We start from the raw sequence: 25160 nt of genomic DNA, 5'->3' as shown, positions 1-25160 counted from the left end.
AGGCTGTGTTCCTTATCGCTCCATAACTCAGGTTTCAAGCAGAAGATATCTGTTTCTTGGTGAGGCAGTTTTTGCTGCTTATCAATTTCCTGCTGTTTACCCCATTTGTCTACTGTGATTACCTGCAGTCTGCCAGCATATCAACACCTTTTTGAGTACAGATTGCTCACTGTCAGGTGCCTATCATTTGCCATTAGTCTGCTGTTTGTCTGTCCATCGCCTGCATTTCACCTACCCATCACCCACTGCCCAAGATTCACCTCCCAATGGACCAATAGCAGTCAGCAAACTGACCACAGACCGCCAGTGGAGCGCCAGCTGCCTGCTGTTGCCTGGAAATTCACTGTCACAATACCTGCAGGTTAGGTTACAAGTGGCTGCTGCCATTTTGAGACAAAAACCAGGCCCTGTAGGACCCCTGGCCAGACTGACTGAGCACCATCTCCAGGATCCCTCAGCCCGACCATTTGCTCCCTGCCTCTGGGGCTCTCACATCAACTGAGTGATCCCCAACACCAGGAACCCCAGATCAACCATGTTCTATCACCAGGACCCCAGACTGACTGATTGCACCCCGCCTCCAGGATCCTACAAACAGACTGACCACACCCCACAACCAGGACCCCTGCCTGATCAACTACACCCTTCAGCCGACCATGCCCACACCCATGCTGCAGCTCCCCATTTGCCAACACATTTGGAAGCCAGAGCGGCCATCTTGGATAATCCTGGAAGCTGTATCTCCCATCTTTAGGTGGGGCAAATCCCATCCTGAGACTCCTGCTGGAGACTTGAAGCTCATTGTCAGGTACCTCTCATACACCAGGCTACTGAAGACTGGGAGGTTTGAATGCTACATGACTGGTATAGTGTAGATTTTCTTTTTTCTCCTTACTGAAAAATTTTAAGTTTTTATTTCTTTACTTTTCTCGCAGTCTTTTCCTTTTGTTTACCTGTTTCCCCAGAGTCTCTTTCTCCCTTTTTTTTTTTTTTTTTTTTTTTTTTTCAGTGCTGGGGATTGAACCCAGGGCCTTGTGCTTGCAAGGCAAGCACTTTACCAACCGAGCTATCTCCCCAGCCCCTCCAAATCTTTTGATTACACTCTCACGCTTTCTATTATCTTAGAACTTCTATATTTTCTTTTCTTATCCCATTTAACAGCTACATCCTACACCCCTCCCCATCCTCTTTGTCCTCCATTAGAAACTGCAGACCTTACTGCAAATCTGTTTGTTATACTGAAGATAATAATTGAACTCATTCTATTTATTATGACAATATTGTTAATGTCCTCACGGGGGCTATTTGGTCTAGGGTTGCATACTGTCTGAACTGGGCAAGCTAATATTGATCTCTCCCTTAAAGAAAAGGTTTTGGAAACCTGTAGGGTCACTATAAGCCTATGGGGGGGGGGGGGACTGCAATTCCCCAGATCTGTACTCCTAGAGGGGAAGATACATGAACAACATGAAAAAACAAGGGAAGAAAATGATCCAAGCAAATCTAGATTCTATTTTAATAGAATCCAGTGACAGTATGGTAGAAGAAATGTCAGAAAAGGACCTCAGATTATACATGATTAAGATGATTAGTGAAGCAAAGGATGAGATAAGAGAGCAAATGCAGGCAATGAATGATAATACCAATAAGCAGTTGAAAGAGTAACTGCAGGAAGCAAAAGCTCATTTCAACAGAGATAGAGATTCTTAAAAAAAAAAAAAAAAGAAAAGAAAATCCTTGAAATGAAGGAAACAATAAACCAAATAAAAAACTCAATGGAAAGCATCACCAAAAGACTAGACCACTTGGAAGACAGAACCTCAGACAATGAAGACAAAATATTTAATCTTGAAAATAAAGTTGCCCAAACAGAGAAGATGGTAAGAAATCATGAACAGAATCTCCAAGAGCTATAGGACATCATGAAAAGACCAAATTTAAGAATTATTGGGATTGAGGAAGACACAGAGATACAAACCAAAGGAATGAATGACCTATTCAATGAAATAATATCAGAAAATTTCCCAAACCTGAAGAATGAAATGGAAAATCAAATACCAGAGGCTTACAGAACACCAAATGCACAAAATCACAACCGATCCACACCAAGACACATTATAATGAAAATGCCTAACATACAAAATAAAGATAGGATTTTGAAGGCTGTGAGGGAAAAGCATCAGGTTACATATTCGGGGAAACCAATATGGATACCAGCAGATTTCTCAGCCCAGACTCTAAAAGCTAGAAGGGTCTGGAACAACATATTTCAAGGTCTGAAAGAACACGGTTGCCAACCAAGAATCCCATACCCAACAAAACTAATCTTCAGATTTGAAGATGAAGCAAAATCCTTACATGATAAACAAAAGTTAAAAGAATTTACAAACAGAAAGCCTGCGCTACAGAATATTCTCAACAAAATATTCCATGAGGAGGAAATGAAAAACAACAATGTAGGTCAGCAAAGGGAGGCACTACCTTAAAGGAAAATCCATTCAAAGGAGAAACCAAGTCCAGTTTAAAACTAAAAATAAGCCCAAATGACTGGGAATACAAATTATTTCTCAATAATAACCCTGAACGTTAATGGCCTAAACTCATCAATCAAAAGACATAGACTGGCAGAATGGATAAAAGAGAAAGACCCAACAATATGCTGCCTGCATGAGACTCATCTCATAGAAAAAGACATCCACAGACTAAAGGTGAAAGAATGGGATAAAACCTACCATGCACACGACTCAGTAAAAAAGCAGGGGTTTCTATCCTTATTTCAGATAAAGTGGTCTTTAAGCCAAAATTAGTCAGAAGGGATAATGAAGGACATTTCATATTGCTTAAGGGAATCATAAGTCAGGAAGACATAACAATCATAAATATTTATGCCCCAAACAATGGTGTATCCATGTACATCAAACAAATCCTTCTCAATTCCAGGAATCAAATAGACCACAACACAATAATTCTGGGTGACTTTAACACACCACTGTCACCACTGGATAGATGTTCCAAACAAAAACTAAACAAAGAAACCATAGAACTCAATAACACAATCAATAACCTAGACTTAACAGACATATATAGAATATTCCATCCATCAACGAGTGAATTCACTTTCTTCTCAACAGTACATGGAACCTTCTCAAAAATAGAGCATATGTTATGCCACAAAGCAGCCCTTAGTAAATGCAAAAAAAAAAAAAAAATAGAGATACTACCTTGTGTTCTATCAGATCATAATGGAATGAAATTAGAAATCAATGACAAAATAAAAAACAGAAATCACTCCAACACCTGGAGACTAAATAATATGCTATTGAATGAAACAATGATAACAGAAAACATCAGGGAGGAGATTAAAAAATTCTTAGAGGTCAATGAGAATGATGACACAACATATCAAAATCTCTGGGACACTATGAAGCAGTACTAAGAGGAAAATTCATTGCATGGAGCATATTCAAGAAAAGAATGAAAAGTCAACAACTAAATGACCTAACATTACAGCTCAAAGCCCGAGAAAAAGAAGAACAGAACAACACCAAATGTAGTAGAAGACAGGAAATAATTAAAATCAGAGCTGAAATCAATGAAATTGAAACAGAAGAAACATTCAAAAAATTGAAAAAACAAATGTTGCTTCTTTGAAAAAGTAAACAAAATAGACAAAACCCTTAGCCACACTAACAAAGAGAAGGAGAGAGGGTTGGGGATATAGCTTGGTTGGTAGAGTGCTTGCTTTGCATGCACAAGGCCCTGGGTTCAAATCCCCAGCACCACAAAAAAAAAAAAAAAAAAAAAAGGAGAGACAATACTCAAATTACTAAAATTCATGATGAAAACGGAAAGATCACGACAGACAGTACTGAAATACATAACATAATGAGAAGCTACTTTGAAAATCTATATTCCAACAAAATAGAAAATACTGAAGACATCAACAGATTTCTAGAGACATTTGCGCCTCCCAGACTGAACCAGGAGGACATACACAATTTAAACAGATCAATATCAAGCAATGAAATAGAAGAAGCCATCAAAAGCCTGCCAGCCAAGAAAAGCCCAGGACCAGATGGTTTCTTAGCCAAGTTTACAAGACCTTCAAGGAAGAACTCATTCCAATACTTCTCAAAGTATTCCAGGAAATAGAAAAGGAGGGAACCCTACCAAACTCATTCTATGAAGCTAATATCACACTCATACCCAAACCATGCAAAGACACATCAAGGAAAGAAAATTTTAGACTAATATCCTTGATGAATATAGATGCAGAGATCCTTAACAAAATACTGGCAAACCATATCCAAAATCATATTAAGAAATTTGTGCACCATGATCAAGCGGGGTTCATCCCAGGAATGCAAGTTTGGTTCAACATCCGGAAATCAATAAATGTAATCCATCATGTCAATAGACTTAAGGATAAGAATCACACGGTTATTTTAATTGATGCAGAAAAAGTGTTCAACAAAATACAACACCCTTTCATGCTCAGAACACTAGAAAAAATAGGAATAGTAGGAACATACTTGAATAGTGTAAAGGTTATTTATGCTAAGCCCACAGCCAACATCATTTTTTTTTTTTTTTTTTTTTTGCGGTGCTGGAGCTTATGAGGCAAGCACTATACCAACTGAGCTATTTCCCCAGCACCCCCAACATCATTCTTAATGGAGAAAAGCTGAAAGCATTCCCTTTAAAAAATTGGAAGAAGACAGGGATGCCCTCTTTCACCACTTCTATTCAACATTGTACTCGAAATACTAGCCAGAGCAATTAGACAGACTAAAATATTAAAGGAATACGAATAGGAAAAGAGGAACTTAAACTGTCACTATTTGTTGATGACATGATTCTCTATTTAGAGAATCCAAAAAACTCCTCCAGAAAACTTCTAGACCTCATAAGTGAATTCAGCAAAATAGCAGGTTATAAAATCGACACGCATAAATCTAAAGCATTTTTATACATAAGCAATGAAACATCTGAAAGGGAAATGAGGAAAACAACTCCATTTGCAATAGCTTCAAAAAAAAAAAAAAAAAACTTGAGAATCAATCTAATAAGAGGTAAAAGATCTCTACAATGAAAACTGCAAAACATTGAAGAAAGAAATTGAGGAAGACCTTAGAATATGGAATGATCTCCCATGTTCTTGGATAGGCAGAATTAATATTATCAAAATGGCCATACTTCTAAAGGCACTCTACAGATTTAATGCAATTCCAATTAAAATTCCTATGACATTTCTCATAGAAACAGAAAAAGCAATCAGAAAATCATCTGGAAGAACAAAAGACCCATAATAGCCAAAGCAATCCTGGGCAGGAAGAGTGATGCAGGAGGTATCACTATACCAGAACTTAAACTCTACTATAGAGCAATAGTAACAAAAACGTCATGGTACTGGCACCAAAATAGACAGGAAGATCAATGGTACAGGATAGAAGACATGGAGACATACCCACATAAGTACAGTAACCTCATACTAGACAAGGGTGCCAAAAACTTACAATGGAGGGCTGGGGATATAGCTCAGTTAGTAGAGTGCTTGCCTTGCAAGCACAAGGCCCTGGGTTCAATCCCCAACATGGCAAAAACAAAACAAAACAAAACAAAAAACTTACAATGGAGAAAAGATAGCCTCTTCAACAAATGGTAGTGGGAAAACTGGAAATCCATATGCAGTAAAATGAAATTAAACCCCTATCTCTCACCCTGTATAAAACTCAATTCAAAATGGATCAAGGATCTAGGAATTAGACCTGAGACCCTTCACCAAATAGAAGAAAAAGTAGGCCCAAATCTTCCTCATGTTTGCTTAGGACCAGACTTCCTTAACAGGACACCCATAGAGCTAGAAATAAAAGCAAGAATCAATAAATGGGATAGATTCAAACTAAAAAGTTTTTTTCTCAGCAAAGGACACAATCAATAATGTGAACAGAGAGCCTACAGAGTGGGAGAAAATCTTTTCCACATACACTTCAGATACAGCACTCATCTCCAAAGTTTATAAAGAACTTATAAAACTTTATACCCAAAATACAAAGAACCCAATCAATAAAAGGGCTAAGGAAATGGGCAGATACTTCACAGAAGATATACAGGTGATCAACAAATATATGAAAAAGGGCTCATCATCCCTAGTAATTAGAGAAATGCAAATTAAAACCACCCTAAGGTTTCATCTAACTCCAATTAGAATGACTATTATCAAGAACACAAGCAAAAAGAACTGTTGGCACGGATATGGGGAAAAAGGCATACTCCTACATTGCTTTTAGAGTTGCAAATTGGTACAGCCACTCTAGAAAGCAGTATGGAGATTCCTCAGAAAGCTTGGAATGGACCCACCATTTGACCCAACTATCCCACTCCTCAGTTTATACCCAAAGGACTTAAAATCAGCATACTACAGTGATACAGCCACATCAATGTTCATAGCAGCTCAATTCACAATAGCTAGATTGTGAAACCAACCTAGATGCCCTTCAATTGATGAATGGATAAAGAAACTATGATATATATACATAATGGAATATTACTCAACCATAAAGAAAATAAAATTATGGCATTTGCTGGTAAATGGATGAAGTTGGAAAATATCATGCTAAGTGAAATAGGCCAAGCCCAAAAAACCAAAGGCTGAATGTTTTCTCTGATAAGTGCATGACAATATATAACCATGGGGGGTTGCGGGGGGAAGAGAAGAATGAAGGAAATTTGGATGGTGTAGAGGAAAAAGGGGTGGGAGGGGGTGGGAATGGAAAAACAGTAGAATGAAACAGTATTACCCTATATATATGTATGACTACGTGAATGATATGAATATTCATTGTGTACAACTATAGAAATGAAAAGTTGTACCCCATTTGTGTACAATGATCAAAATGTATCTGTAAAAATAAAAAATATTTTAATAATAAAAAACAAAAACTAAAAAAAAAAATTCATGCTAGTTTTGCTCTCATACCTCAAAAACTGCAAAAGTTATAGTGCATGATGTGCTTAGTCATTCACCTCCATCTCCATCACATGACTTTTGTATCATCTTACATCATAGCAAGAAGGTGAGTAGAGTATAAATAAGATACTTGGAGAGAGAAACCATATTCATATAAAGTTTATTACAGTTTATGCTTGTGTTATATTTTATCATTCATTATTGTTACTAATTTCTTACTGATTGCCTAATTTACAAATTAAACTTTATCATAGTATGTATGTATAGGAAAAAAACAGTAGAGTCAGGTATTATCTGTGATTTCAGGCAACCACTGAGGGTCTTCGAATGTATTTCCCACAGATGGTGGGAGGAGGACCACTTTATTTCCTCTTGTTTTCTTGGAGAGGAGTTCTCACTATGTTGCCTGGGTTGGCCTTGAACTCTTGGGGTCAAGTGATCCTTCTGCCTAAACCTCCCAAGTAGCTGGAATACAGGCATTTATCAACATGCCTAACTTTATATTTTCTTTTCCTTATTTTTCCTTTTATTTTGACTTTATATATATATTTATTTTGTTTGTTTGTTTTGTTTTGTTTTGTTTTGTTTTTTTGGTGGTGCTGGGGATTGAACCCAGGGCCTTGTGCATGCTAGTGTACCAGCTCAATTCCAATAAGTATAGAGTCTTTGCTCCACTAACTCTATTCCCTTTCACTCTTTTGAGCTATCACTGTATTGCATAGTTCATATATAGTATATACTTATAAGTTCAATATTTTTTTTCTTTTGGTGGTGGTGGTACTGGAGATTGAACCCAGGACCTAGCACATGCTATGCATGTGCTCTATCACTAAGCTATATCCTCAGCCCTTTTAAATTTTGTTTTGAACTCCAGTATGGTTTTTTTTTTTTTTTTTTTTGCAGTACTGGGAATTGAACCTAAATTTTGTTTTGAGACAGGGTCTTACTAAATTTTCCAGACTGACCTTGAATTTGTGATCCTCTTGCCTTAGTCTCCCAAGGAGCTGGGCTTATAGACATGCACCACCATAACCAGCAACAATACAGTTTAATAATTATTGTTTTATGTTGCTATAAACTGAATGTTTGTGTGATCCCAAAATTTGTATGTTGAAATTTAATTATCATTGTGACAGTTATGGAGAGGTTGAGCCTCTGGGACATGGTTAGGTCATGAGAGCAAAGTCCACACAAATGAGATTAGTGCCATTCACTTTATAAAAAAGACTCCAGAGAACTTGTTCACTTTTTCTGAAAAGCAAGGACACGGCAAAACAAAAACAAAAACAGACCTGTATGAAACAGGAAACAGGCCCTCACCAGATGCTGAATACGGTGGCATCTTTTAAAAAAATTTCTTTTGGTACTGAGGATTGAACCCAGAGGTGCTTAACCACTGAGCCACATCACAGCCCTTTTTATATTTTGTTTAAAGACAGGGTCTTGCTGAGTTGCTTAGGGCCTTGCTAAATTGTTGGGGCTGACTTGGAACCATTCTTCTGCCTCAGCCTCCTGAGCCGCTGGGATTATAGGAATACACTACTGTGCCCAGCTTATGGTGGCATCTTGATCTTGAATTTCTTTTTTCTTTTTAATTTTTTTTTTTTAGATGTTGATAGACCTTTATGTAAATTTCAAGCAATAAATTTATATTGTTTATAAGTCACCCCTCTATGATATTTTGTTATACCTGCTTAAGTGGTCTAAGATTATATATATTGTCTTTTAAATCAGTTAAGAGAGAAAAAAAGAAAAATTATTTTTTTATATATATCTACATTTAATGGTGCTCTTTTTGTTTTTTTTTTTTTTTTTTCATGTGAATTTCAGTTATACCCTGATGTCATTTCTTTTTTGATCTGAGGACTTCTTTGTTCTTTCTTGTAAGGCAAGTCTGTTAACAAAAAATTTCCTTAGTCTATTTCTCTGGAAGTATCTTTTTTTTTTTTTTTGGCAGTACTGGGGATTGAACCCAGGGCCTCATGTATGCTCATCAAGAACCAGTCTACCACTGAGCTATATTCCTAGCCCTGGAAATATCTCAATTTCATCTTCATTCTTTTCTTTTTTTCTTTCTTTTTTTTTTTTTTTTTTTGGTACTGGGGATAAAACCCAGGGGCACTTAACCACTGAGCCACATCCCAGGCATTTTTATTATTTTTAAATTTTGAGACAGGGACTCATTAAGTGGCTTTGCTTAGGGCCTCGCTAAGTTGCTGAGGCTGGCTTTGAACTAGTGATCCTCCTGCCTCAGCCTCCTGATCTGCTGGGATTACAAGCACGCACCACTGCAACTGGCCACCTTCACTTGTAAATAGACTTTAGTTTTTAGCAGTTTCAGGTTTTGAGAAAAAAAGAGAGTCATGTATGTCTCCCATAATTTCCCCTACTATGACTATCTTACATTAGTATATATACTTGTTATATTTAAGGAAACAATACTGGTATATTATTATTAACTAAATTCCATTCCATAATTAATTCAGAATTCCTTGCTTTACTTAATGTCTTCTTTCTGTTTCAGGATCACATTACCTTTACTTGTTGCATTCACTTAGGCTTTTCTTGACTGACAGTTTCTTAGAGTTTTCCTTATGTTTGATATCCTGGGCAGTTTTAAGGAATACTGGTCAAGTATACGGTGGGATGTTCCTCTATTGAATTTGCCTGTTTTTCTAATTTTTGTCCTGGGATTATGAGTTTGAGGGAGAAAAGCACAGAAGTAAAGAGCTGTTTTCATCATATCACAGCAAAGGTAGGTAATATCAAATGATTTGTGACTTGACGTTGACACTGATCACCTGATTAAAGTAGTGTTTGTTAATTTTCTCCACTGTAAAGTTCCTGTTTTTTCTCCCCTTTCCATACTGTCATCTTTGGAGGGAAGCCTGTGTGTTATTTTTATTTTGAGAAAGGGTCTCATTAAGTTTCTCAGGCTGGCCCTGCACTTGAAATCCTCCTGTCTTGCAATCTTCCTGTATAGCTGGGATTACGGGAGTGTGCCAGCATACCTGGCTTCATTTTTCATTCTACTATCAATACAAGAGTTCCTGTTGTTCTACATCCTTTCTGGTATTAGTTATTGCCAGTTTTTTGAATTTCAACTATTCTAATAAGTGTATAACAGTGTCTCATTGTAATTTGCAAATCCCAAATGACAGATAATTTTGAATGTCTTTCCATATGCTTATTACATCATTCGCATATCTCATTCTCACCTTTATTATTATTATTATTATTATTATTGTGTGTGTGTGTGTGTGTGTGTGTGTGTGTGTGTTACTAGGCATTGAACCCAGCGATGTTCTATCACTCAGTTATATTCCCAGCCCTTTTTATTTTTTGTTTTAAGATAGGATCTGGCTAATGCTGAGGCTAGCCTCAAACTTGCAATCCTCCTACCTCAGCCTTCTTAGTTGCTGGGATGCAGGGTTCCAGGCATGCATCATTACACCTGGCTCTTACCTTCATTATTTCAAGAATAGTTTTGCTAGCTGTAGAATTCTTGGCTAAGTCCTTTTCTTTCATCACTTTGAGTATGTCATTTTACCACCTTCTGGCCTCCACTATGTCTGATAAAAAGTGAGTTGCTAAATTTATTGTGGTTCTCTTGTAGTTCATGTGTCTCCCTTCATGGGAATAAGTAATTTTTTTCTCTTTCTGGCTTAAATATTTTCTTTTTGACTTTCACAGTTTGAGTATGAGGTGTCTAGACATTATCCTATTTAAGAGTTCACTGAACTTCTTGAATTTGGAGATTAATATTTTCATTAAATTTGAGATGATTTTGTCTTTAAAATGTTTTAATTTTTTTGTGGCTCTCCTCTCCTCTTCTTCTGGGACTTCTACTTGTACATTGGTATGCTTGATGGTGACTGTTATAGTCTAAATGTCTGTATCCCTCCAAAATTTTATGCTGAAATTTAGTCCCCAAAATGACAGTAGTAGAAAGTGGGGCCTTTGGTAGTGACTGGGTCACAGGGTTATAAATGGGATTTTTACCCATATAAAAGAGGCTCAGAAGAGATCCCTTACCCTTTTTACCATATGAGGTTAGTGTGAAAATGCAGCTGTCTATAAGGAAGTAGGCTGTTAACAGACACCAACTCTTACTTCAGCTTGGATTTCCTGGCCTCCAGAACCTTGAGAAATATCTGATATTTCTACTGTTATAAGCTACGCAGTTTGTGATATTTTGTTATAGCAACCTGAACAGATAGTGTCCCACAAGTCTCTGAGGTTTGGATCAACTTCATTCTTTTTCTTCTCTGTCCTTCAGATTGGATTATCTCTATTAGTCTAGCATTATATTTGCTGATTATTTTTTCTTCTTTCAGCTCAAAGATGCTTTTGAGTTGTTCTGGTGATTTCTTGTTTTAGTTATGTACTTTTTTTTTTTTTAGGGGGGTACTGGAGATTGAACCTCAGGGGCATTTTATCACTGAGCTATATCACCAGCCCTTTTTGTTTTTTATTTTGAGATTTAGCAAGAGGGTCTTGCTAAGTTGCTTAAGTTCTCACTAAGTTGCTGAGGTTGAACTTGCGATCCTTCTGTCTCAGCCTCCCGAATCACTGGGATTACAGGTGTGCACCACCATGCCTGGCTAATTCTGCAGTTGTTGTTGTTTTTTTTTTTAATAATACCTTTATTTTGTGTATATAGTTGTCAATGGATTTTTATTTAATTAATTAATTAATTTATTTATTTATTTATTGTGCTGAGAATCAAACTGAGTTCTCACACATGAGGCAAGTGCTCTACCACTGAACTACCCAGCCCATACCTTTATATTATTTATTTTTTTATGTGGTGCTGAGTATCCAACCCAGGGCCTCACATATGCTAGGCAAATACTCTACCACTGAGCCACAACCCCAGCCCAGTTTTGTCTAGTTTTATTATGGTTTTTAGGGGAAAATTTTTGTTGAATTTCTCACTGAGTCATTCTGGAAATTCCTTCAATGTTTGTCAGTTGATTTTTAGCCCTGTGAAAAAATCAAATTTAGCTTTGATTCAGAAAAGGCAAAATAAAGACAGAAATGCAAGAAGGAAAATGGAGTCCCTCTCCTCTCTGAGAATACCCATACTCTTCCTTGAGAGTATCCCCTTTACTTCTATCCCTCCCTTCTAATAAATTCATGCCTGTTACCCTGAGCGACATGTATGAAATCTTTCTGACTTGATTTCGAGAATCAGTATGAATGGGAAGGAGGGGGGGACTTCATTTGCTTCAGTTTCCCAGAAGGCCCCAGTCCTGTAACAACAGAACTTGCTGCTACTTCTGCCTGGTGAGGTGCTATATTCCTGGAATACCAGCAACTTGGGAGGCTGAATGCAAGAGGATTTTTATTTATTTATTTATTTATTTTTATTTTTTTATTGTAAACAAATGGGATACATGTTGTTTGTTGAATGCAAGAGGATTACAAGTTCAAACAAAAGGGATCACTCTCACCCCTGAGTTGGGGGTATATAGCTCAGTAATAGAGCTAGCTTTAATCTCCCCATACTGCCAAAAAATAAATGAAAGAAGGAAAGAAAGAAAGAAAGAAAGAAAGAAAGAAAGAAAGAAAGAAAGAAGCATAAGAAAGCCAGAAGACAGTTTCAAGATATATATATATATATATATATATTTTTTTTTTTTTTTTTTTTTTTTTTTTTTTTGTCAACCAGGGATTGAACTGAGGGGCACTCAACCACTGAGCCACATTCCCAGCTCTATTTTGTATTTTATTTAGAGATAGGGTCTCACTGAGTTGCTTAGTGCCTTGCTTTTGCTGAGGCTGGCTCTGAACTTGCAATCCTCCTGCCTCAGCCTCCTTGAGCCTCTGGGATTACAGGCATGTGCCGCTGTGCCTGACTTCAGCTTATATTTTATCTAATTCCAAAGTTGTAACTGAAAGTCAGTTGCTGTCACAACTGAATTAATATCCCAAACCCTGGAAGTACAATTTCTAGGTGATTGTGGGGAAAAATTATCCTTTCTGAAATAATACTGCTTATTTTAGAGCTAAAATTTTTTGAGGAATATTTATCCTATCATTGCCCATTAATTTAGGCTAAATTCTTTAAGCTTAAACATTAATAGAGCACAACATAAAAGAAGAAATGCAATTTCATTGCTTTGTTTTATGTTTTTTTCTTCTAGAATCTAGAAGTACTTTATGGAAACCTTGGAAAGAAAGAGTTGTAAAGAGACCTGCGACAGCCCATGCCTTAAGACCAGATCAGATGATTAGCGATCAATATTCAACAAATACAAAGGTTTCAGAAATTCAGGATATGCTTCAGGAACTCGCAGGCTCAACAATGTTCAATAAGTTGGAAAACAATGCTATTAAATATATATCATCAACAATATTCAACCTTTCTAAAGCCTTGGGTATGCTAAGTGACGATTTAAAGGCTACTGACTTCCCAACTGGCAATTTGTATGTAGATGAAATAAGAGAAGCAGATAAAGAACTCTCTAACAAAATAATACATGGTCTCAGTGAACAAAATGAAATGCTTCAGCAGAGACTTAAAGATGTAGAAGAAAAATTTGAACAACTTATTCAATCCAAAATTATTAAAGGAGAACAACTACCTACAGCATTGCCCACATCTTCAACCTTAGAAGTATTATCTGAACTTTCTCCACAGTCATCCATGACTAAAGCTGGTGACATGGAGGACACCATGGACAGTATTTTAAGCAAAGAATTTGAAAATATTTTAGGTGAATCCCAAAGAAAAGGAATAAAAGGTGCTGGGATAAAGTGGGATGCACCTCTTTCATTTACAGCCCAAGTTGAAGAAACCCCAGAGCTAACTGAACAGCCTGATAAAGATACTACTGGAGATGATATATCACCAGAGAAAGATGATGACCATCCTAAAGTTCAAACTGACCAGCATCGATCACAGAAAAGAAGGCACACAAAAGACCCACATTCACATGAGGTCTCTGAATCAAATCTGAGTGATGGTAAAGGTGAACAGAAAGTCTCAAAGGACAAACCTGGTCAACAATTTGAGCTACAAGCACTGGAAAAGAAGAGAAAAGAAAGAAAATCCTTTTCTCAAGGCAAATCAAAGCCATCCATTGAACCAAAAAGTCAACATGTCTCTTCTATTGAAACCAAGAGCCCAGATGGCAAAAGTGGAACAAGGAGTACGTTGGAGCAAGTCAGAAAGGTCAAACCTGAACAAGTACTTGAAAAAGCCTCGACTTCCTCAGAGATTAAATCAGACTCCTCTAGTGAGTCAGTGGGCAAAGAGATCAAAAGCAAAATGAGTAGATCAACAGAGGCAGCAGAGGATGATTTCACCTCTGAGCCACAGAAAGTTGAAACAGAAGAAAAGAAACCCCAAATCTTTCCGGTAAGGAGCACAAGCAAAGAAGGAACAATCGAAGAGAAAGAAGTGTTATCCTTTATAGAACAAACCCAGCCTCAACAACTTGTTAAATCACACTCAAAGACCACTAAAGAGGATTTAGGAAGTCCAGATGGCAAGAGAGAACAAGGTAACCTAGAATTATTTCAAAAAGCCATACTGGCTTTCCTAAAAGAGAAAATTGATAATACAGGAAAGCCTTTTGGTAAAGAGAGTGCGCTAAAGGAGGAAAAGTTATTAAAAAAAGAAGAAGTTGAAAAGTTAGGAATTATAAAGTCAAAGACAGAGGAATATTTCCAAAAAGTGGCTGAAACTGTGACTAAAATCTTGAGGAAATACAAAAATATAAAAAATGAAGGACAAGTTGAAGATAAATCTTCGAAACAAAAAAAAGTTGTCTCATTTATGCCAGAGTCACATTTTCAGAAGTCAAAATCCACTAGTGCAAAATCTGAAATTAGCTCAATTCTCGAAAATGAGAGCACAGACCCATTAATTAACAATTTAATACAAATGATTGTGACTGAATTAGAAAGAGAAAGGTATGTTCCAACAGTTGTGGAAGGGGAAGACCACAAGGAGAAGGGAAAAAAGAAGCAGAAGGATTATTTGCCAGAAGATCAAGAAAAAATACCTGGCATGCATGAGCCACAGAAACCGAAACGGGGGCAGGAAGAAGAGGTATGGAAGGACCGGCAAAAACAGAGGACTCAAAAGTGGATTGAGCAAGATGGGAAGGAAAATCAAAGGAAAAGGGAGAAAGAAGAGCAGCAGCAAATAAGGCAGCAGCAGTTGGAACTATGGAAGCAAATGATGAAAGAACGAGAGGTGCCCTTGGAGAAGAGTGAAGAGACAATGTGGCAGATTCAGAAGGAAGAAGGACTTCAGGAGCTGGCAATTACAGGGGAGAAAGACAAGAGGCAGAGCAGAGGGACAGAAGACTTCAAAAGGCAGAGGCAGAACAAAGAAAAGGATAAGATAGAGAAGAAAAAATCTGTAGAGCTAATACAAATGGTCACCCAAAGTCCGGTGACATCATCTCCAAGGAAGAGGAAGACATTGAAATATGAATCCCAGCTATACGGAGAACAAAAGATCGAAAGGAATCTTGAGACATTAGAGAGTCTTCCTGAAGACGAGAGTCCTATACCAATCACTCCTCCCACCTCCAGACGATCTTCTCTAACCAGCACCCTTCCTGCTTCTGATGTGTCTCTCACAGAGTACACCACTCTGACTCCCGAGCAGGCCCAGGACCTGGGGATCACTCTGACTCCTGAGCAGGCCCAGGACCTGGGGATCACTCTCACCCCTCAGCAGGCAGAGGCACAGGGGATCACTCTCACCCCTCAGCAGGCCCAGGAGCTGGGGATCACTCTGACTCCCGAGCAGGCCCAGGACCTGGGGATCACTCTCACCCCTCAGCAGGCAGAGGCACAAGGGATCACTCTTACTCCTCAGCAGGCCCAGGACCTGGGGATCCTTTTCACCCCTCAGCAGGCAGAGGCACAAGAGATCACTCCTCAGCAGGCCCACGACCTGGGTATCACTCTCACCCCCCAGCAGGCCCAGGACCTGGGGATCCTTCTCACCGCTCAGCAGGCCCACGACCTGGGGATCACTCTCACCCCTCAGCAGGCAGAAGCACAAGGGATCACTCTTACTCCTCAGCAGGCCCAGGACCTGGGGATCCTTCTCACCCCTCAGCAGGCAGAGGCACAAGAGATCACTCCTCAGCAGGCCCACGACCTGGGTATCACTCTCACCCCCCAGCAGGCCCAGGACCTGGGGATCACTCTCACCCCTCAGCAGGCCCACGACCTGGGGATCACTCTCACCCCTCAGCAGGCAGAGGCACAAGGGATCACTCTTACTTCTCAACAGGTCCACGACCTGGGGTTCACTCTCACCCCTCAGCAGGCAAAGGCACAAGGGATCACTCTTACTTCTCAGCAGGCCCAACACCTAGGGATCACTCTCACCCACCAGCAGGCCCAGGACCTGGGGATCACTCTCACTCCTCAGCAGGCAGAAGCACAAGGGATCATTCTTACTCCTCAGCAGGCCCAGGACCTGGGGATCACTCTCACGCCTCAGCAGGCCCAGGACCTGGAGATCACTTTCACCCCTCAACAGGCCCAGTACCTGGGAATCACTCTCACCCCTCAGCAGGCCCAGGCACAGGGGATCACTCTCACCCCTCAGCAGACAGAGGCACAAGGGCTCACTCTCACTCCTCAGCAGACCCAGGACCTGGGGATCACTCTCAACCCTCAGCAGGCAGAGGCACAAGGGCTCACATTCACCCCTCAGCAGGCCCAGGACCTGGAGATCACTCTCACCCTTCAGCAGGCCCACGACCTGGGGATCACTCTTACCCCTCAGCAGGCCCAGGACGTGGGGATCACTCTCACCCCTCAGCAGGCCCATGACCTGGGGATCACTCTCACCCCTCAGCAGGCCCAGGACTTGGGGATCACTCTCACCCCTCAGCAGGCAGAGGCACAAGGGATCACTCTCACTCCTCAGCAGTCCCAGGACCTGGGGATCACTCTCAGCCACCACCAGGCCCAGGACCTGGGGATCACTCTCACCCCCCACCAGGCCCAGGACCTGGGGATCACTCTCACCCCTCAGCAGGCCCAGGCACAGGGGATCACTCTCATCCCCCAGCAGGCCCAGGATCTGGGGATCACTCTTACCCCTCAGCAGGCCCAGGACCTGGGGATCACTCTCACCCCTCAGCAGACAGAGGCACAAGGGATCACTCTCATCCCTCAGCAGGCCCAGGACCTGGGGATCACTCTCACCCCTCAGCAGTCCCAGGTACTGGGGAGCATTCTCACCCCTCAGCAGGCCCAGGCCCAGGGGACCACTTTCACTCCTCAGCAGGCCCAGGCACAGGGGATCACTCTCACCCCCCAGCAGGCCCATGACCTGGGGATCACTCTCACCCCCCAGCAGGCCCAGGCACAGGGGATCACTCTCATGCCTCAGCAGGCTCAGGACCTGGGGATCACTCTCACCCCTCAGCAGGCCCAGGACCTGGGGATCACTCTCATCCCCCAGCAGGCCCAGGCACAGGGGATCACTGTCACCCCCCAGCAGGCCCATGACTTGGGGATCACTCTCACCCCTCAGCAGTCCCAGGTACTGGGGAGCATTCTCACCCCTCAGCAGGCCCAGGCCCAGGGGACCACTTTCACTCCTCAGCAGGCCCAGGACCTGGGGATCACTCTCACCCCCCAGCAGGCCCAGGCACAGGGGATCACTCTCACCCCTCAGCAGGCCCAGGACCTGGGGATCACTCTCATCCCCCAGCAGGCCCAGGCACAGGGGATCACTGTCACCCCCCAGCAGGCCCATGACTTGGGGATCACTCTCACCCCTCAGCAGGCCCAGGACCTGGGGATCACTCTCACCCCTCAGCAGGCCCAGGACCTGGGGATCACTCTCAGCCCTCAACAGGCCCAGGCACAGGGGATCACTCTCATGCCTCAGCAGGCTCAGGACCTGGGGATCACTCTCACTCCTCAGCAGTCCCAGGTACTGGGGATCACTGTCACCCCCCAGCAGGCCCATGACTTAGGGATCACTCTCATCCCCCAGCAGGCCCAGGACCTGGGGATCACTCTCACTCCTCAGCAGGCCCAGGACCTGGGGATCACTCTCACCCCTCAGCAGGCCCAGGCACAGGGGATCACTCTCACCCCTCAGCAGGCCCAGGCACAGGGGATCACTCTCACCCCCCAGGAGGCCCAGACACAGGGGATCACTCTCACCCCCCAGCAGGCCCAGGCACAGGGGATCACTCTCACCCCCCAGGAGGCCCAGGCACAGGGGATCACTCTCACCCCCCAGGAGGCCCAGACACAGGGGATCACTCTCACCCCTCAGCAGGCCCAGGCACAGGGGATCACTCTCACCCCCCAGGAGGCCCAGACACAGGGGATCACTCTCACCCCTCAGCAGGCCCAGGCACAGGGGATCACTCTCACCCCTCAGCAGGCCCAGGCACAGGGGATCACTCTCACCCCTCAGCAGGCCCAGGCACAGGGGATCACTCTCACCCCCCAGCAGGCCCAGGCACAGGGGATCACTCTCACCCCCCAGGAGGCCCAGACACAGGGGATCACTCTCACCCCTCAGCAGGCCCAGGCACAGGGGATCACTCTCACCCCTCAGCAGGCCCAGGCACAGGGGATCACTCTCACCCCTCAGCAGGCCCAGGCACAGGGGATCACTCTCACCCCTCAGCAGGCACAGGACCTGGGGATTAGTCTTAACCTTCAGCAGGCCCAGGCTCCAGTCATCACTCTCTCTCCTCAATTGGCCCAGGTTTTGCATGCTATCCTCACTCCTGAGCAGGTTCAGGCATTGTTGCCCCCTCTTCCTTCTGGTCAGACTCAGTCTTTGCAGAGACTTCTTCCTCCAGAACAAGTGCAGGTATCTGTTACTCCAGAGAAAACCCACAGTTTAGGCATCACACTTATCCATGGAGAAGCTCAGGCAGTAGGCATCGCCCACACCCATGAGCTAGCACAGACATTAGAAGCCCCTCTTACTGAAGAACAGGCAAGGAAATTGGGGGTTTCTGTCACTCCAGAAAAGTTTCAAGGGGTATCAAATATTATTAGCCTGGAGCAGTTCCTTGCATTGAGGGCCACTCCCTCCCATCAGCTGGCTCAGGCACTTGGCACTCCTCTCACCCCGGAGAAGCTTGCCATGCTGGCTCCTTCCACTCTTAGACCATTTCATGAATTGAAGGCTTCTTTCCCCATGAAACAATCCATTCCATCAAGACTATCTCCAAGCCCTTGGCAGTCACTGACATCATCTGCTCCTGGGAAGGGCCGAGGAATGCATATTCCTTCTGGCCCAGGGAAGCTCCTGGCACCACTGATCCTTCCTACCTCTAGAAAGATCCGGATAGGTAAAGGTCAATCCATTCCTTCACAATCTGCTGCACCAGAGATCCTTCTCACTCCTGGGCAGCTCCCAGTATCTGGGGTTCCTCCCACTCAAGGGCAGCCCCCAGTATCTGGGGTTCCTCCCACTCCAGGGCAGCCCCTTAAAATGGAGGCCCTTAGTTCTAGGCAGTTCTTCATATCTAGGGGCCTTCTGACTCCCCGGCCACCTTTGATATCACAGGCCCCTGTCACCCCTAGGCGACCTCTTATATCTAGACTCCCATCCACCTTTGGACAGATTCCTAGACTCCGAGATCCTCTGTCACCTGGGAAGCCCTTGGTTCCTGAAGCCTCTTCCACCCCCAGGGAGCTTCAGGAATCTAGACTTGGCTTATTTGAACAGCCCCAGGCATTCCAGCCTCCTGCCAAGCCTGAGCCATCTCCCTATCTGCAGACCCCTTCTCCCTTTGGGCAGCAACTGGCACCATGGATCATTCCTGGGCAAGTTTCACCACTATGGATCCCTCCCACTCCTAGACATCCCTCCACACGCTTGCCTCCCCCAGTTCCTGAAAAGCCCCAGGGAGTTTTGTTCTCTTCTGTTGCTCAGAAAAGATCGGCAATTATTTCTTCCCTGAAATCTAAACCAGCTTTGGTTCATCCAAGTTCTCCACATTCCAAGGTACCTCAAGCTCCTTTCATCACTAAGAATTCCCAAATATCAGAGGTCTCTGACATTTCTGAAAAAAGCAAGATTCTCCAAGATACTTCTGCCATGGAACCATTTGAAACATTTCAGTCCTATCTCACCAATTACAGGATGCCAGTATCGCAATCCCCTTCTATTGATGGGCAGGCCCTTCCCCGTCTCATGAAGCCTCAAACATCACTACCATCTCTAATAACTCATCTACCCAAAATATCACAGATCTTACCTTCTGAATGGGACCAGAAATCTCGATTCCCCCCTATAAACAAGCCCTGGATGCTGACTTCTGTTTTAGGCATCAAGAAACCAAAGATGACAGTGCCCCCTTCCTCTCCCCAAGAACTTGAGGAAAAGAGGTATACTGTTGATGTGGAGGCTCAGAGGAAGAACCTGATACTATTAAATCAGGCCACAAAAACTTCTGGACTCCCTTTGCAGCAACATACAACAGCTAGGAATCTCATAATTGAGACACTTCACATGAACAATATTCGGTTGGGATACCTGTTCCGCAAGTACGTTGCCTATAGGCTGATCCAGCGTGCCAGGTAGATGTAATTATTATATCCAGTTTTCCGATATAGTTCTGATTTTAAACATTCCCTTTTGTTGCCTAGAAATATATTCATGTTTGTAGATCATATGCTTTAAAGCATTCTCTTATAGAAGTTCTGTGGGATGGAAACTTGTTTAAGATAGCAAAAGCAGATGTATTTAAAAAAAATATATATTTTTTAGTTGTTGACAGGTCTTTATTTTATTTATATGCAGTACTGAGAATCAAACCCAGATCCTCACATATGCTAGACAAGTGCTGTACCACTAAGCCACAACCCCAGGCCCAACAGATGTATTTTTTAGGAAATAAGAAATTATTTATATATATATATATATATATATAGAGAGAGAGAGAGAGAGAGAGAGAGTGAGGAGCTGGGGCTGGGTATGGTGGTGCACACCTGTAATCCCAAGTGCTCAACAGGCTGAGGCAGGAGGATCACAAGTTCCAGGCCAGTCTCAACAACTTAACAAGATCCTGTCTAAAAATAAAAAGGGTGGAGAGGAGGAGGAGGAGGAGGAGGAGGAGAAAAGATGAAAAAAATACATAACATGATCCATTCCATCTATATCTCTAGTAGAGATTCTAAGATATATTTTGTGGCTATCATGGATGATCTCTTAAACATCAACCTAAAAATTTTAGAGATGCTTGACAGTTAGTCTGAATTTCTGTCATCTTCAGTTCAGCAGAAGATGTATGACTTTAAAAATAGGAAATGGCAGGTTTTATACGAGGTGTTGCTAAAGCAATTTTGCTGCTGGTCTTTTTTTTTAATTGCAAATATCAGAAATGGATCAAGGTAAGTAACAATTATCTTACTATCCTCAAAATTTGTGTTTGAGCATACTATTTAGGAAGAAAATTTTAATTTCAAATTATAGGATGCCAAATTAAAACATAATATCAGAAAAGGTTATCATTAATTTTATGAACAGCTTACATAATTTATTCAGTAAAGATTTATTGAATATATATTATGTGCCAAGCATTGTTCTAGGTGCTAGGGATACCCCAGGGAAGAAAACAAAGTCCGCTGTTCTCTTAAAATTTATATTTTAGGGAGACAAATTCATTTGGAAACTGAAGGATTGGAACAAAGTACAAAAGGAAAACTTCTTCAACCTATAATCAGAACTTTTAATTTCAAAACTTAAATTAGTCGAGATTTGTTGAAACAATATGTTTCTATACTTGTCTTTAGTTTTCTCTTTCCACACTGAGTAGTCCCAGGCTTTTTTTTGGTGGAAGAGGGTACCAGGGATTGAACTCAGGGGCACTCAACCACTGAGCCACATTCCCCAACCCTATTTGCATTTTATTTAGAGACAGGATCTCACTAAGTTGCTTAGGGCCTTGCTTTTGCTAAGGCTGGCTTTGAACTAGCAATCCTTCTGCCTCAGCCTCCTGAGTTGCTGGGATTACAGGCATGCACCACGGTGCCCAGCAAGCCCCAGGCTTTTAACCTGATTTTACATCTAAACACTTTCATGCACTTGAGAATTTTAAATAACATGTTTCTGGTCATCTCCTGTTCCCTTATATCTTTTTTTTTTTGTTATATTTACATTTAAAAAATAAGTAGCCAACATTCACATGGCACAATACTCGAAAACATACAAATTGTAGAGTTGAAATTCTCTTTAATAGCCCTCTTCCTTGTCAATCGGGCTCTTCCCACAGGCCACTAGTATATGCCCATCCAGAAATATTATCTGCATATGTAGGATAGTGTATATAGCTCTTTTATTACTCTTTTTAAATATTTTAAAGTTATTACTTTTTTTTCATGACATAACTTAGGTATTAGATATTGTATAACTTAGTTATTAAAGATATATAAATAGCTTATTCAGGGTTGAGAATGTTTAGTGGTAGCATACTTGCCTAGCATATGCAGTTCCTGGGTTTGATCCCCAATACTGACGATAAAAAAGAAAAAAACTTAACAAAAAAAATCTTTTCTTTTTTTGTATCAGGAATTGAACCTGGGGCACTTAACCACTGAGCTACATCCCCACAGTCCCTTTTTTTAGTTGTGGATGTACACAATACCTTTATTTTATTTATTTTTGTGTGGTGCTGAGGATTGAACCCAGTGCCTCACATGTGTTAGGCAAGCACTCTAACACTGAGCTACAACCCCAGCTCACCCCCACAACCCTTTTTGTTTTGTATTTTGAGACAGGGTCTTGCTAAATTGCTTAGGGCCTCATTAAGTTATTGAGGCTGGCTGTCAAGTCGTGATTCTCCTGACACAGTTTTTCAAGCTGCTGGGATTACAGGCATGTGCCACTGTGCTACAATCCCAGCCTCCACTCATATTTTATATTTATTTATTTATTTATTTATTTATTTATTTATTTATTTATTTTATTGTAAACAAATGGAATACATGTTGTTTCTCTGTTTGTACATGGAGTAAAGTCATACCATTTGTGTAATCATAAATTTACATAGGGTAATGTTGTTTGATTCATTCTGTTATTTTTTTCCCTTCCCCCCACCCCTCCCACCCCTCTTTTCCCTCTCTACAGTCCTTCCTTCTTCCGTTCTTGCCACCCTCCCTAATCCTCACCCTAAACCTAACCCTAACCCTAACACTAACCCCTCCAACCCAATTATATTTTGATTCTACTTTTTGTAAACTTGGCTTGTAGAAAATTTAACTTTTGCGTTTAAATATATTAATATTTTAATAATAGTACATTGTGCTTTATTTAGAAAGCTGTTTGAGATATATAAAATTTTTAAATTTTTAAATTATTTATTTATTTATTTTTTGTAGTGCTGGGGTTTGAACCTAGGGCTTCACACATGATTGGAAAGTGCTCTACCACTGAGGTACTCCACCAGTCCTTCTTTCAGTATTTTAAAGATCGTTTTTTAGGGTTTTGCTTTATTTTCCTCTTTGGTTTCACACTTAAGTCTTTGTTCATAATTTTATGTTATGGAATGTGGACTTCACTTTTTTTTTTCATGGCTACTCAGTTGCCTGATTACTATTTGTAAAATAATTCACATTTCCCCCTTTTGATTTAAATGCACTTTTTTAAAAATATTTTTTTAGTTGTTGATGGACCTTTATTTATTTATATGCAGTACTGAGAATTGAACCCAGTGCCCCGACATGCTGTGCAAGTGCTCTACCACTGAGCTATGACCCCAGCCCATTAAATGAACTTTTGTCATAAATTCTTTCATCATTTGGATCCATGTATGGGTTTTCTGTTATTTTCTATTGATCTGCCTATTGATGAATCACTTCCATTCTGTGTTATTAGTTTTATTTTTAAGGTGCTGAGATTTTGTGGTAGTTTTTAGTGCTATTTGTCAATACTACTTCTCAATGAGACGTGAACAGAACTCTCATGTGTCATTTCTGTGCCAGGTGTGTCATTGTTGGTTTGGGACCCTTTAGAGGTTCCTTTTTTTCTGTTGTAACTTTCAAATGTTTCAGGTGATGACTCTCCTGTTAGACTTTGTCCTTGAGAGAATACAGTGAAGCTCACACCCTGCTGAGCTACAAGTAAACTTTTTTTTTTTTTTTTTTTTGGCCGTCCTGCAGGTTGAAAAACCCAGAGCCTCTCTACCACTGAGCCACATCCTCTGCCCTCTTCAGTTTTACTTTGAGACAGGATTTCTTTCACCAAGTTGTAAAGGCTGGCCTCAAGCTTGGAATTCTCCAGCCTCAGCCTCCTGAGTCTCTGGAATGTTAGAAATACCACAAGAAATCAAACACGTGCCTGAAGTGGGTAGGCAAGGCAAAAAACTGTTTTTCTGTAAAAAAGGTGTGCCCAAAGAGGGAATTCAGTGAACAAGAACACCTGGGCGGATGGTCTGCCTGCTTTAATCCCTAAATAGGCACTGCCCCTTACTCTCATAGGAAGAGTTCAGGGGGGTACAATCTACGCCATTAGCTAATTTGAAGTTGGGGAGGGCATGGAAAAGGGTTACAGTGTTAAGAGATTTATAAATGGCTCCATTCTGAACACAGTTTCCTAACTTAAGGTGGTTCCTTTATACACATGAAATTTAAGTTACAGTAAACATGTGTGTGTTGCATTAGAGGTTTAACTTTGATAGAAAACAAATTTTACATGGGATTATAGGCAAGCGCCATGTACCAGGCAAACTCTAATAATGTGACTGAGGTATGGTTATTTGTTAAAATAGTAAAACCTGGGTATTTCACACAGTCTTCCTATCCAAGAATATGGTATACCATCCTTTTTGTTCAGGTTTTTTTTTGTGTGTGTGTATAAGTCCTTCAGGAGCTCTTGCATATTCTTTCATAGGCACATATCTTATCATTTTGTCATGGGAGAAGAGATGTCTCCAAAGAAGGATCTGAGGAGTTTGCAGAAGAGAGGGGGAACTCGACTCAGGACCAGTGGGGTTCTTGATATAAATGACAGTAAAGAATTTCAGCATGAGTCAGACAAAGGAATAGAGAGAGGTTTATTTAGGAGGGTAGATAAACATTCAAGGAAGAAGGCAGACTGTTTCAAGAGTGGAAAAGCTGTCCTGACTTGGGCTGGGGATTCAATATTTATAGAAGGGCTATACCAGGGACCAGACTGAAGGGGGATCCAGGGTGGAGCTGCACAGTTTCATGCCAGTTTTCCCTG

General features: G+C 41.3%; 1 protein-coding gene across 1 annotated transcript in view; it reads left to right on the top strand.

The window, feature by feature from the left end:
• FAM186A (family with sequence similarity 186 member A) overlaps positions 1-25160 on the top strand; it is a gene marked incomplete at both ends in the record, with an annotated part of 71160 nt that overhangs the window by 22889 nt on the left and 23111 nt on the right. The window contains 2 exons of the mRNA XM_079139893.1: positions 13120-14214; positions 14455-20518. Coding sequence (XP_078996019.1) covers positions 13120-14214; positions 14455-20518 — 7159 coding nt within the window. The remainder of the gene's footprint in view (positions 1-13119; positions 14215-14454; positions 20519-25160) is intronic.

This window comes from Sciurus vulgaris (assembly GCF_902686455.1).
Source record: "Sciurus vulgaris genome assembly, chromosome: 5".
In the NCBI taxonomy this organism is placed as follows: Eukaryota; Metazoa; Chordata; class Mammalia; order Rodentia; family Sciuridae; genus Sciurus; species Sciurus vulgaris.
This window is presented reverse-complemented; position numbering and strand designations above follow the sequence as displayed.